Source organism: Xiphophorus couchianus, chromosome 16 (genome assembly GCF_001444195.1).
Source record: "Xiphophorus couchianus chromosome 16, X_couchianus-1.0, whole genome shotgun sequence".
NCBI classification, from domain to species: Eukaryota; Metazoa; Chordata; class Actinopteri; order Cyprinodontiformes; family Poeciliidae; genus Xiphophorus; species Xiphophorus couchianus.
This window is the reverse complement of record NC_040243.1, coordinates 15,128,519-15,143,952: the sequence shown is the minus strand read 5'-3', so window position 1 is coordinate 15,143,952 and position 15,434 is coordinate 15,128,519. Positions and strand designations below refer to the sequence as shown.

At 38.1% G+C, this 15,434-nt stretch overlaps 1 protein-coding gene across 1 annotated transcript in view; it reads left to right on the top strand.

The window, feature by feature from the left end:
- The window catches only part of elfn2b (extracellular leucine-rich repeat and fibronectin type III domain containing 2b), a 68,019-nt gene extending 53,252 nt beyond the window's left edge, over positions 1-14,767 (top strand). The window contains exons 3-4 of the mRNA XM_028042618.1: positions 2,534-3,184; positions 3,519-14,767. Coding sequence (XP_027898419.1) covers positions 2,843-3,184; positions 3,519-6,014 — 2,838 coding nt within the window. The 5' untranslated portion in view covers positions 2,534-2,842 and the 3' untranslated portion in view covers positions 6,015-14,767. The remainder of the gene's footprint in view (positions 1-2,533; positions 3,185-3,518) is intronic.
- The last annotated feature ends 667 nt before the right edge of the window (positions 14,768-15,434 follow it).

Below are 15,434 nucleotides of genomic sequence, written 5' to 3'. Positions count from 1 at the left end.
AGCCTCGATACGCGCTTTACGGAAACGCCCCCTCCATTACTCGACACACGCCTCGAAGCCTCGGCACATCACGTAACATCACTACATCTATGAGCTCTTAGCCTTCCGCTCTTGCTGTGCTGCCTGGACTCTGGATTGTAGTGTTTATCATTAAATTCATCATCTACCACTCTTCAACCATAACCTGGGTCTGCTGCGTTTTCCTCTCCACATCAAATCATGACACATTTTTACATTTTTTGACAAATGTGTCCGTGCTATGAAAATGCTTTACCCCAAGAAGTGTTACTTCTTGTCCCATATTTCTAATTATGTAATCACGGCCCTAAACATGAGTTTGTTCAGACATACGGTGTCTCTTATGTCCGCCATGTGAACCATTTGGGGTTTGCTATGTAGAGCACCAAATGAGTTCATGTCTCATGTGGAGGGGATAAGCCTCAGAGAAGAGAGCAACACAATAAATTTCAAGAGAGGGTGCTGAAATTTGTTTTGGGTTTGTGATACTCTGTTTCTCTACTCCATTAGGGAGCAGAGAAACAGGTGAATAGCAAAATATATTATTCAGCCTGAGTACAAATATGAAAAGATGTTTCAAAATTAAATGAGCAAATGCTGTTATCAAAAAATATTTCATAAATACTCCAGCAAATAAATAAATATCCCCATAAAATTAAAGCAAAAATAAAAATATCAGCACTATATCTGTTTTTAAACGGGGAAGTTATTTTGCCAATCACAGTTTTATTTATTCATGAACACTAATAACTGTGTTTTTTGAGTGTCATTTTTAAGTATGTAATGCTAGTTTACGTATTTTAAGGACTTTTATTTTTTATCTCTGATTTTATTTTGCGCTATTTTCAAAATTAAAGCGTCACAAAATAGTACACCAGTATGAATTAATTAATGAAACAAATTAAAAATTAATAAATGCACAAATAAACCCTAACATAAATATTAAAAAAATATTAATTAATAAAACCATGACTGACAAAATAAGCATCCGGTTTTTGTAAATATTTATTTTGCTTTTATGTGATGGCCACATATGTTTATTAAATGGAGTATTTATTAAGATATATTGACACAGTATGCATGTTAATAAAGTATTTATTTATTGGATATTTCTTTTTATAAAATGGCTTTGCATACACAAATTGTATATTCAGATATTCAAAATAATTTGCAGAATAAGCTGCTTCTATCATGAAAATATTCATTTAAAAAATGGAAAGTCGCAAATATATGGATAAATTCTTTATTTAGCTAATGTAATCAGTTATTATGGTTTAGGATAGATAGAAAAACCCATGGATTTTTTTTCACTTCAAAACCAACCTAAAATAATTATTCATAACCCTTTAACCTTATAGTAGAAAAAAAATCTATGTACTAGTGCAATTTTTTTGTCCTACTTTTCAAATTATTCACATTTTTAAGGATATCCTTGAGCTAAGATTTATTTTGTAAGCTGTGAAAGAGGCCAGTAGTTTAACCTTTGTTATGTTTTGGTGTCTAAACACTTGTAATCAGATCACATCCTCCTCCTGAAATCAGGGCATTTACAAAAAGGGTCCTATTTGCAGGATAGTCTTTGTTTATGCAAAAGATTCATGTTTGCAGTTTTCAACAGTACTAAGCAGACTGAAAATGATGATAAACTTGATTTCTTTGCTTGCATCTCTGGAGACCCTGGACCAGAATAGCCTGTAATGAGTTCAGTTCTTTGAGCTGGAATTGGAAAAAAAATGTGAATTTGGAGTACAAGCAGACTTTTGACCTTTTTCTGGTGCACATGAGGAGATGCAGACTTAATACTCTACTGTTTATCTTTGCCTATAGATTTGCTTTTGTGCATTCCCATGTGCTGTTATTCAACAACATATATACAGTATAATTGAGTATGTCTCTATAGTCAGGCAAGCATTTCCCAGAGAACATATGCTCATTTAATTTGCATATTTGTGCATATTGTGTGTTAGTAGCAAGCAAGAGGACAATGTCTGTTTTGATGCAATAGGCAACTAATCTTCCCCATATGTAAATGCTAGACTGCTATTCAAGTAACATGCAGATGGGTTTTGGAGCTTACACTTTTGGCAGGATAGTGTTATAGGAAGATGTATCTAAGAAGATGTTCTGTCATTTTGGTTATTAATAGTCTGCGTTGTTTCTGACAAATGTTCTATCTGTGCGGATGAGATATTGGCACCAGCTTAGATTCCATTGTAGTTATCAGCAAAGGTTTGATATTAATGTATTGGTGAGTGTTATGTAATCAAGGACCAAATAAGGATGAAAATGTGGCAGAAAAAAGGGCTAAGAGACGGTTTTGTTTTTAAAAGTAATTGTGCGTTTAAACTGTATTATTTGGCGTTGCAAAATTGAATGTGGTGGAGTTTTATCGTTTTCGTCCCACAAAAATGAATTTGTTCTTTTTTCAGAATAAATAAATATAGAAATTGACTTGTTTAAAAATTCATAGTGCGCATATATATTAATACATTTCTTGTTATGTTTTTCTCTATAGATCACTCCAAGGTCCCATGCCACTGAGTTACATAGATGTCAAGTCTTCAGTGAGAGCATGAAGACAAGTTGCTTCCCTTCAAATTGTAGTTCAAGAAATTATGACATAACAAGGATCTACTGCTCATCACCATAATGCTGAAACAGGCATTCTAAATCCCTCACTCCTTCTTCAGCACCCAACCTAGGCCCGTTTTTTTCTTTTTTGGGGGACGTTTTTCCTGGTTTTCTTTATCCTACAATCAAATCCTTCTTCGTCTTTGCCCTGATTATAGCCTTTACACTCTACCTTTTTCTTTTTGTTGACATCATGCAGCGTGCTTCCACTGTTTCAGTTCTCCTCCCTCTTACACTTTTTCCGCTCCTCTTCTTTTCCTGGTTTCCTTACATGGCCAACGGGGACTGCTGGCTTATTGAAGGAGACAAAGGCTATGTTTGGCTAGCTATATGCAGTCAGAACCAGCCTCCCTATGAGACTATCCCCCAACATATCAACAACACAGTCCATGACTTGAGGCTGAACGAAAACAAGCTGAAAGCTGTGCTTTTCAGTTCCATGTACCGCTTCACGAACCTGACCGACCTCAACTTAACCAAGAATGAAATCAGCTATATTGAGGACGGCGCTTTTGCAGGACAAGCCAATTTACAGGTGATTAAAAATTTTTATCTTAAAAGCACATTGAGGCTTATTTGGTCTGAGAGAATAAAATATTTGCTAAAATTTTAAGAAAAATCTACTGATTCTAATCTAGGTGGAAAATGTATAGAAATCAATTGTGAAGTACTTTCTTAATTAACTGTGTAAATGTTTATTGAATAAAAGAAACATTAAATGCATCAGGAGTAATTCTCAGTAGCGTGAGCTTAACTTTAACTGTATTATCTAAGGTGCAAACTGTTTGTATTCTCATTAGTTTAGGTATGCAGTTCAACACATATAAGAAAACTACCATAATAAGTATATATATATTTTTTTCTCTCAGGTTCTTCAACTGGGTTACAACAAGTTGACGAATATCACTGAAGGCATGATGAGAGGACTTGGTCACATGCAGTGCCTCTTCCTACAGCACAACCTCATTGAAGTTGTTGCAAACAATGCATTCTGGGAGTGTCCCAGCCTCAGCAGTATTGACCTGTCGTCCAACAAACTCGCCCACATCGACCCGATTACATTCACATCTCTGAACCGCCTGATGGTATGTGAACTGGCTGCAAATCCATTCCACTGTGGCTGCGATCTTCTAGGTTTCCTGCGCTGGCTAGAATCCTTCAACAATGTGACACACACGTATGATCGCCTCCAGTGTGAAACACCAAGGGAAATATTTGGCTACCCTTTACTGAGTTCTTTTTCTTCAAGCCACAGTGGCCGTAATGCCAAAAACATTTTGAACCATCGCTGCAAGGATGGTGTGATGATTCCAGGAATGACGTCTCTGCCACCAGATATTGATGGTCCTTCTGGGATTGGACCAGACATGTTTGGTGGTGTTGGGCCATACTACCAACCCACCCCATCATCTTCATCCACAGATGACAGCTTGAGCCCAAGCATTAAGCTCCAACATGTTTCTTCGTCATCAGCCTCTGTCATTATAAAAATTCCAAGACCGTTCAGCAAAATGTATATTCTTACACAATACAACTACTCAATGGCATCTGATGTCACCAATTTGAAACTGATGATACAAAAAATAACTCTCGACAAGCTTAGACCTAGCAATAATTACACCTTCTGTGTATGCTCTGTCCGTAACTCACAGCGTTATAACCACACCTGTCTCCAGTTTACCACGCGAGGCCAAAATCGGGACGATATGCTCCCCACTCCCTCAACCACTACTCACTACATAATGACCATTGTAGGATGCCTTTTTGGCATGCTCATTGTCATAGGAATTGTCTATTACTGTCTTCGTAAAAAACGAATGCATGATGAGAAGAAAAAGTCCATCTCTGTGAAAAAAACTATTCTTGAAATGCGTTACGGACCAGAGGTGGCAGCAGCAGTAGCAAATGATCCATCGGCAGTCCAAAAGCTTCAGGAGCAGTCAAGGGAGCATCACCAGTATCAGCATCACCATGGTGGAAAACTATCCACATCCTCCAGCTCTGGACTGCTACATTCTGCAAACACAACCTCCTCAAGACTTTCCTCTATCCCTCAAGTGGAAAAGATGGCCTCAGCTTTCTCTGAAGCAATGGCTACAAGTAAAGGAAACTACATGGATGTGAGAACTGGAGGGGCTGGGATGGAAAGAGTGGGGGATGGTAGTCATGGTGGGAGAAGGGGCGATGACCTGAGGGATGATGACGGAACTGATCTTGGCGATGATTCAGATGACGATGGGCATGGCTCTGCCTCAGAGATCTCTACTATTGCCATGGAGGTGGACAAAGTTAACCAAATTATTAACAACTGTATTGATGCTCTTAAACTTGATGCAGCAGCAGTCGCTGCTTCAGACACCTCCACTAGCCACACAGCTTCTAACAATCCCAACTCCCCACCACCCACCAGCACCTCCTCCCTCACCCGTGGCCTAATCCCAGGAGGAACAGAGACATGTCAGGTCATTACTCCAAACAAAATACCGCCTCCTCCGCCCCTACCTGCACTAAACACCCCTCTTTCTGAGCGACCAGGGATCACTGGTGGGGGCTTCGTTGTTTCTCCCCCATACAGGCACCCTCCCCCAGCCACAGCTACACGCCCCATTCAGCGGCAAATGAGTGCAGATGCAGCTGTTGTTATGGCAAATGCTGTCAAAAAACAGAGCAGCACCACATCTTGTGGCTCCACAGGTCGAGACAGGGAACGTGGTGGAACTCGAGTGTACAGTCTGGATGTTCCTGAACCAAGAAGCCCGGATGCCTGTAACCAACAACAGTCGCAGTACCCAGACCGAGCCAGTCCTGTGGGATGTGGGGAGCCGCTGGAGAGACTGCCTTTAGTAGGGAGTGGGAGCTGTGGAGGAGGGGGTGGTGGTTGCGACAGTGGTGGTGTTGGTGCCCAACATCCGGACAGCCAGAAGTCACATCATTACCATCAGCAACAGCAGATACAGCAGCAGCAGCAGCAGCTGGACGTGCAGCAGGACTACCACTGCTCGGAGCACCGCCACTCTGTCCCAGCTCTTTACTACCAAGGGTCCCACCATGGCTCCCCAGCCCAGCGAGTTTCTTTTCTAAAACCCCTGACACGATCCCGCAGGGACGCAGCATCCTATTCCCAGCTTTCCCCTGCCCGCCAACACTCCAGTTACTCTGGATACTCTTCTAGCCCAGAGTACTCATCAGAGAGCTCGCTGCGTATCTGGGAGCGCTTTCGTCCATACCGAAAAGGGCCTCGCGATGAGGCCTGTTACGTGACAGCTGGAAATGCTCTTCGAAAAAAGGTGCAGTTTGCTAAAGGCGAGGACCTGCATGACATCCTTGATTATTGGAAGGGTGTCTCTGCTCAGCAGAAGTTGTAACTGGGAACGGAAGTTAAGCAGAGTGGGAAATGGAGTTTTGGTACTTTTTATCCTGATAAGCCCATGGGCCAGAGGAACCATTTGAAGTTTATTGAGGGGAAAAATGTAGGACAAATTTTTCCCATGGGCTTGTTTTTTTTTTTTTTTTCGTTTTTTTTGGCATGCTAGGTGTATAGGATATTGTGCTACAAGCAAGTACTGTGAAACTGTGCCTGGGAATTGGACATTCATTGCAGTGCTTTTTTGAAGTTTTTTTAACACTTCATTGTAGCATTTTTTCCTTTATTTGGTGTTTGTGGGTTTCTTTTATTATACAGGGAACAAATGCCTACTGTGTAATTTAGTACTCTTTGAAGTGATCATGGTTTGTGATCCTATGGACCATTTTTTAATCAGTGCCATGTTTCATCTCAAGCTTTAAGCTTATTTGATCCTGGATGTTCCTGTTCTGTATCGGAGTTTACATTTATTTCAGCTTATAAATGACAGGTGACTCGGAAAGTATGGAATCAAGACCCTGTTTTAAGGCAGGAAAAAAACAAAGATTGGTGAAAAATCTGCACAACACAGTGTTGTACTCTTTCAATCATTTGTTACAATAAAAAAATGGATCATTTGCATTCAAATGCTGATATGAAATAAAAGCTATCAGGTCAAAATTAACTATTAAGTTGTGTGAAATTGGAGAGAGATGAGAAAAAGAAGTAGGGGTTTTGTTCAAAGCATCAAACAAGTTTCCATTTAACACTTTTACATGGTTTAGTGAGTGAAATTGTCAAATAACAAACTCTTCTTTTGGTAAAAATAACAATGATTATTCATCATTCATGAGGATGATCCCTCAGTTGATACTAAGGGTGTGACAATACATCCATCTCACAAGGATGTTGAAGTCTTGAGAACAAAATTAAACAAAATTTTTTAGGAAATCTAAGGCTATTGTTCACATAAAGGGAAAATGCGACCCATATCCGACTTATCCAAACCAGTCTGAACTCTCAAATTCAAATATTTTCACCCAGACAAAAACGGATTGGTGCCACTAAGTCATATATGTATCTGACAAAGTCTGCTGTCGGAACTGTCATGTCACGCTCTGCCTGACTTCCATGTCACTGACGAAAGACATGCATCATAATTCTGCACTAGAAGAAGCCAGACTTAAACAACGTGTGAACCAAGCAGTGATGACACTGGATGAAGCTAATCAATGGAAATACATTGACAACACCGTCGCCTCCCATATTGCGACAACATAAAAATGTATCTATTGTTTGCTGCTGTGTGATCTGTACATTCTTCTGTACTTGCAGATTGCTTTGGGGTCTAAGCCACTCACACAGGAACCTTATTGCATTTAATTATTAATATGAACAAACAAAAACACATTTTAGGAAAGAAATGGAATTAAGCATCAAGATACTATGTGTGAACGTAGCCTTAGATTTCTATTATCTTCCCTATCAAATACAGGTTTTGCAAATCACAGTCTGATTTAAAGAAACTATAATCAGTGCAGAGTATCTCAGTCTAAGTTGGATGTGAATCCATATGATAACGTTTTGTTGATTGTCTTAGTCCAAGGTTAACTTTATGCCCAAACAAGCATTGAAAGTCCATCCTTCTAGTGTTGTCACTCATACAGCATAGGTTTTATTAATTTATTTCCTGCATTTTAAAATTTGAACAGCCTAAGTATTTTAGATTTTGAACCAAGGACGATCAAGTTAAGTCCAGAATCACTAGAAAAATTATATTGCCCTTTAGTTTCACACTAATAGGAAGATGTCATGTCAACTTCAGCATCTTTAGCAGCTATGGCTAACTGTTTTTGTTTGGCCAGGTATTCCAAATGCTACTAAATAAATGGATGAATGTTGAAGGTTTCTCCAGTGTTTTGTGGCCTTGTGTTAACTGGCCATAACAGCAGGAAGTTCATAAGCCTGTCTGGGCTACTCAAGAACTGCTTCTTTTCTTACTTCAAAATAAGGGTCTCAAACCTAGATAACACAGGGTGTCAAGTGTAAAGCAGGCACCTTTGTACCCGTGACTTATAACAGCAGCTTAGATTCACTTCACCAGAAGTCCTGATCTGGATGGAACTGGATTTAGCTTTGTGAGACAGACTTAGACCCATTTTATGTCCTGAGCTCTCATGCCACTGATAACATGAGGTTGAGGTTGTTTAACACAAAAATTTAGTTATTGATATATGAGTTTACATACAGTATCTCCCCTTTAAACTGTTATAGTCCACACTGACCAAAAAGACCAAAAACATGTGAGTGAAAGAAATGCAATCGGAAGATAACGTACAAACAATATTTCTGAGTATAGAAGAAATGTATATAGGTTATAAACTTGTAATGTGGACAGTATCATTTAACATGAGCATGACGTTACATTCCAAATCCTTTGTCAAACATTAAAAATGAACGAGGCACAGTAGGAAAGGGTGCTTATGATTACTGCCAATGTGTTTATTCTGTTTCGGAAACAATCGCTATTGTCTATAAATGATAACCTAATTAACCAACTTGTGACAGGCATGTCCTCTTGCACTTTATGCCTCATAATCGTGTATGTGTAGCTGTGTGGTACACAGTGGTCATTGTAAGGAAGCGTCGGCATGCCTTGTCAGATAATATATTGTATGCCCAAACAGGCTTAAATTAATATCTCTTTTTTCCCCCTGTGTCTGGTTGTCTCAGTCTGAACAACAATAGATTATTAATGGCATGTACAAATGTACATATGTCATACAGGTTCATGGTACTTTTTGTCATACTTTGGATATCACAGTGCTGTGATGATTCACAAATGTACTGTGCTTTTTTGGTAACAGCCATCACTAGACCTTGCTCACATTTTAGGGTCAATTAACCCTTTTCATAATCTGCAATTTGTGTCACTTCCCTGTATTTAGAAACAAAACAACAAAAGATTAGTTATTCAGCCATCAAGGGACATTCTGCACTAAACTTAAACATGTGAAAGTTTTTTTAACTGCCATGTTAACATTTTACTAAGATTCTCTTTTACTGACTTCCCACCTTACCTGCCCACTTGGGTAAAGTGGGATGTTGGTATGAGGGAAAGTAACAATCTGTTATGCAGGCACACATGAGCAGTAATTTTTGGATTGTTTTAAACGTTGAACTTTTGCAGTTGACCTTCAGCATTATATTTATTCTAGAGAATAAATGCAAGATGAACAGGAAATATGCAAAAGTATATCGATGTATCTCAATGCAGATCTCATTCTCGTTGTATTTCTTTAAACAGTGGTCACCTTATACTTTTTTTTTTTTTTTTACCAATTTTGCTATTCTGTGGTGTTAAGAAGAAGCACCTTTTTGAAATTCCGAATTCAGATATGAGAGGTGGAAATACCAAAACAAAATTCATGTTTCAAATGTGAGTTTGTTTCTCCAAGCACCACGTTTCTAGCTTTGACCGGCATTTTATGATCATTGAGATGTTTCAGCTTTTGTTGCTTTCCAATCATCTCAAGTAAGAAAGAAACATTTTCAAGGAACACAAGATACTTTTATCAAATCCTTGGATAATTTACTCCCTTTCGCTGATATTTTTGGACCATTTTATCAAACAGAGGAAATTTGGTGCGCTCTATTCACTGCAGTCTCAACTGCCATAACAAGTTTACAGAAATGGACTCTGAAGGTCACAGCAAACATTCAGGATAAGAATGATGGTTTCATCTTAGCGGCCATTCATGTTTATTTTACAAAATACACAAAAAAATGTGACCGAAAATGTTGTTACTATTTTCATGAATAACAACTGAATTCATACATTTCTATTTTATTAACATATATATATATCAATGTGTTTTCAGGAAATAGACTTTCAGGTGTAAGATGTTTCAACTACTCTTCTGCTCTGACTCTATTAAAATACTTGCTTTATCTTACAGTGAAGCATTTACAATCCTATTTCAATGTTGGGGTGTGAGTTTATTTTATTTTTTTTTTCCAAAAAATCTGAGCAACTAAAGGTTTTTGTCTTTAAAGAGAAATCAAAACGGAGAGACCGTCAACATTGCAAGCAAATTTCAAACAGCATAATTGAGAAAAAAAAATTTACAAGAACAATATAACAGAGACTGAGAAAGCTCATAGATATTTGTTCAGAATGTACTCTATAGGCTGGGACGCTTATGAGAATTTTATACCAAGATGATTTTCTAGAACTTAACTAGGGCTGGTGGTAGATCCAGCTCACTCTGATAAATAGATTGGTTCTCCACACCTAGAAAACCAGCCCAGCGTCACGTCTCTAAAACGTTCTGTTCTCATACATGTTTAACCCTCCCTCTGTAGTTTTCTGAAATTCTGTACAGGATTACAGCTCAGGGGGACAGTTTAGCTTCATAAATTGTAAAGTTTGTTTCTCACCATTTCTGCAAACAGATGCCCTGCAATCCCCAGTTTAATTTGTTAACACTGTTTTATGCAGCAGACAGTGTTTATGAAAGCTTCACGGTCCTCACCAACTTATTTTTGATTGGCTCCAGTATCTTGAGATACTAAAAAACTACAATGTTTTCTGTCTAACTTAATATTGTGGGATAATAAAGATACAAAATATAAGATGTACATGTTGTAGTGAAGCAAGTGTTGAGAAGATATTCATAAAGATGTCAGTGATTTGCAAATTTTGGATTTTAAACATTTTTGTTTCAACTAAACTTGGATAGAAGACACTGTATGAGCAAGACATCTAAAATTTTCATTTGATTATTTATGGCTCAAATGACAACTGATAATCCTGATGGATAATCAATGGATTTCCAATGATCAGAGTGTGTACAGTTGTAAATATCAGCATTTTCTGCTAATCTAACGAACAGTGACCAATTCAAATTCTGATATGTGAAATCTGTAGATGGCAAATTTTAATTTCTCAATCTAAAATATTAGTCATAGCATCTGCGGTGAAACTTTGTTGTCCCACACAGCCGGCAACAAAGAGAAAGAAAACTCTCAGCCCACGTTCTCCATGAACCCCTGGAGGGTGACTTGCTCAAAGATGGATGGTCCTTTTGTAACGCCATCCCTCTTGTTTGTCTCAGAGCCGTAGGAAAGCGAGACGTGAAAAAGCCATCTACCACACTATCAATGTTTAATCATTATGTTAGAGACTAACTTGGGTGGCGTCTGAAAAAACAGACATTTTTCAGCTTGAAACTTGTTATTGTAATCTGACACGGTGTTATACCAGTGCAGCCAAATTAAATTGGGACGAATTCTTTAATTTGACACTGCTGACTTTTACCCATTATGACTGATGGATGAAACATCTTCAAATTAAAACATTCTCTTTACATTTCATATTAATAATGCATCCACACATTTAATGGTGTGTTACATTACAGTATTTTCTACATTTGTCTTCCTACCCCGCAAAAAATAAAATAAAATAAAATTGCATAGAGCAGATGATGGAAATGCAATATATGAATGTGAGTCAGAATGAGTCACACACACTGACTAAACCAAAATGACTCTTTTCCTGTAAGGCAGGTAATGTGCAAGGTCTTCAGAGAAAGGGCATGGAGTTAGACTTTGGTTGAATGCAGGCAGACATCTGTAATAAAAGATGTGAAAGGATGGCTACACTAAAATCTACCCTGCATGAATCAGTGCATCGCTTCAGATGAACTTTTGCACATGAATACGCACGCGAACGTGTCTGCTTAACTGAAAAGTATTGTAGGATTATTTCTGAACAAGTTCAGAAAACGCAACAGTAAAAGCAGCTTTTTTTGGGCAAGTTAATTTATATTTGATGTTAATGCAGGTGCCAGAGCTGACAGTAGGATGCAAAGCTTTTCATTTGGTGTCCTTTAGACCTTTTCTCTAATAGTCTGCTAAGTCTATTAGCTTTCTGTGTGGGAAATTAGCCTGAGTGGATAATGTGCCATATTTGATTAGTGGAAAACTGTGTGTCCTTTTATAACAGCCACAGAAGAGCTTGTTGAATAAAATTAAAAACATCCTTTTTTGTGTAGGTTGCTCTGATGTGAAACTGTATTTGGCAAATTAAGCATGTACTGCTGTGGTTGGGCAAGCATGAGAGGGGATTTTCCACTAGGACTACGCTCATCGACCACTTTCTTAGGCACATTTTGCTGGTGCCGAGTTGAATCCTGTTTTGCCTTCAAAACCGCTTTAATATTTTATGGAGTGGATTCAAAAGAGATTTTCACATTGACATGATAGCATCACACTGTTACTGGAGAATTGTTGGCCAAACATCCGTAAGAAATCTCACCTACAGTGCTGTCTGCGCCCGCTCCAGTCAAGGTAATGTTGCATTAAATTGACCTGCTTTAGGATCTGCATTCAGGGACAGCAGCCTCAACATTACACGTTGTGATGTTTGGTCATAGATCAAGCACAACTAAAAGTAAACTAAAACAGATATATTAATACCTGATTTATCGCAGAAGCATTCACTTGCCTTCAACATTGTTTTCTGGACGTGTTAGCTTCAATGTACTAGCTGCGAATGTTGATATTTCTGAGCAGAAGAGTACTTGAAAAACTTTAAAGTGAGCTAAAAGTTGGGCTATGGTTTCCCACCTCATTGGACCCACTTTCCAAAGGACTTAATCTGTGAAATATCTGTGAATTTTGTATACAAGATGAAAAAAAAAGGTTAAAAAGGCTTCTGTGGATGTTTTATACTCAGCCTGAATTTCTTGATATGTCTGTGTGCTTCTCGGTTTTGAGTTGAATGTTTGTCTTTGTTTAATTTCTTTTTGGGTACTGGGAGGCGAATCAGGGGAGTGATTTTAAGTAACTGCAATGATATATGTCATAAAGGTTAAGAACAGAGAAAGCTTAACTTAGTGTACTACATAAAAGAATAAGCTGTTATATTTGCATGATTCCTGTATTTTTTGAGCGATACAATTTTATGTTGTGTACAATGAGCGAGCATTGAAAACAAAACTCTGAGGATGATAGTTTTGTCAAGTACCTTTCATCGAACATCAAGGGTTTTGCTGTTCTCTTTCTCTGTCTTTTTGGTGTATTTTTTTTCATGTACATTCTTGCCAAATGGGTTTTCATCAGGTGATTGTACAACATGCTGAAATTGTAGACAGTACACTTCTAGCCACAGGGTAAGAAAGTTTACACTCCACAGCAGAGGGCATTTTCACAACTGGTGATTGCTTTCATCCATCTCCATACTAGTTTATTCAGATTAGTCTCTCACGGCAGATAGTAGCAGCTGGCTTTTAGGTTTGAGGCCATGTCAGCGGTGCAATTTTCTCTTAATTCAGCCATTTTCTTGTGATTAAAAACATATTACTACTTTAAAAAATTGCGGTGAAGTGATGTGGGCTCACACACAGATAGTGTAATGGGCTGAACCTAATCTTAATCCATCAGTTTGAAGTAAATTAATGTAATCAGCAGCTCCTCCCTTAGCTGCAGCCCTCTTGCTGCTAGCTAAAGGACTGACTTTTTATTCCGCCTCCTCTGGTCTCAGAACCTGCTGGCTCACTATCCAGTTAGCTACTGAATTTACCCTGTGTTCCAATACTCGTCAGTCAGTCCTTTAACACCAGCATGTGAATCAAATTCGTTGAAATACGAAAGACAGGTAAGACACTGCAGAGACCAAAAAACGAATGGCTAGTAATTGAGTAAAAGTAAAGAATAGAGAGGGTGAAATATGAGGTAACACATTCCATAGCACAGAGAAAAGAGAGCACATTTTTGATGGAAGGATCCTCACATAAGCCATTTTTATTTTTTTAAAAAGACAGTACTCAAGCCTTGGCCATTGCATAAAACTGAATCTCCCATTGCAACAATTCTGAAGAGAAGATCAAAATCTGAGAATATTTTCTACATGTATATTTCCTCTGCTTTGTTTGTTTGTCTTTTGTCGCACAACATTTTTTTTAGGGTTTTTATTTTAATATCAGACAAAAGCATAACTGGGTGTGCAGTTTTCAAATGATCATTTAATTTATTAAGAAAAAGGTAAAACACCTATCCAAACCTTTTTGGATCATTGTGAAAAAGAAATTGCCACATGAATAAGTAGTAATGATCCCCAATGTTTTGGAAAGATGAGCACGAACAGCATAGAAAACATATGAGGGCTAAAAGAATGAAACAAATTCAATAATACATGAGAAATGAAGTTACAAGGAAAAGGTTCCAAAAATGCTTACAGTCATAACACTTTGGGACTTCACTGAATAACATAGATATTTATTACAAACAAATAGAGAAAACATGGAGTGGTGGATCAACCAAAATTACTACAATATTACAAGATTACTCATATGCAGAGTTACAAAAAAACTAAAACAAAACAAAAAACAACTGTTGACCAAAGAAAACACAAAGGCAAAAAATCTAATTATTAAGGCATTTGTTGCTTCAGGGCCTGAACGACTTGCTGTGGTAGAGAGAATCACAAATTCTCCTCCATACTAGAAAATGCTGAAGGAGAATCTGCTGCCTTCAGTTCATGACCTGAAGTCAAAGCCCAACTGGATCATGCAGTCAAACTGTAATGAAATCCAGCTGAGATGTTTTGCCCTGGCAATAAGTAGGTTGCTCATGTTTGAAACCAATTCCAATGTGGCAATTCAGTGGAAGAGTATGGGCCAAAATTTCTCCTCAACAATAGAAAAAAAACTCATTATTTCTCACAGGTGTTTGTTGGGATTGGTTACCATTACGGGGGACATTTTAAGGTTAGAGGAAAGTTATTCTCTCACAGACAGTGAGGTTGACTTGGATAGGTTTTTTTTTCCCCTTTTTTTATTGATATAGCTGTCTTTGCAAAAATTGATTTTGTACAGAGGTTAATTTGGTCTGCTACAAAACAAATGGTTAGACAAAAACAGAAAAAAAGTAAATGGTACAGAACGTTTCACAGCACTGCACACTGAGCTAGTCAAATGGTCAGCTTCAGTTATATTTAATCACATAAAAAATAAAAACAAAAAACCCCCCAAAACATAATGAATTAGACAAGTCAATTTCTCTTTATTGGAGCCGGAGGCTAATCTGTAATCTGTGGTTCCTGTTTCTCTAACCTCAGACCCAGGGCAGTTAAACTTGCTAAAAGGTTCCACTGCGGCAAAGGAAGATACATTTAAGTGTCAGGGGCCCATCATTTAGATCAATGTTAATGTTTTCTGCCCTCTCGGAAAGCAGTAGCCCAGGCATTCATTGCTATTCCAAACACACAGTCAAGTTCTGTGGTGCCCTCAGAGCAGAATGATTGGCCTCGCCAGTGCCAGACATTTAACACGCTGCAGCTTTGGAAAAAAAAAAAAAAAAAAAAAGAGGCTGCCACTCTTTGCAGGGAGGATGTGTTGGGCGGGGGAGTGGGAGTGTTTTTTTTTCTTTTTTCTTGACT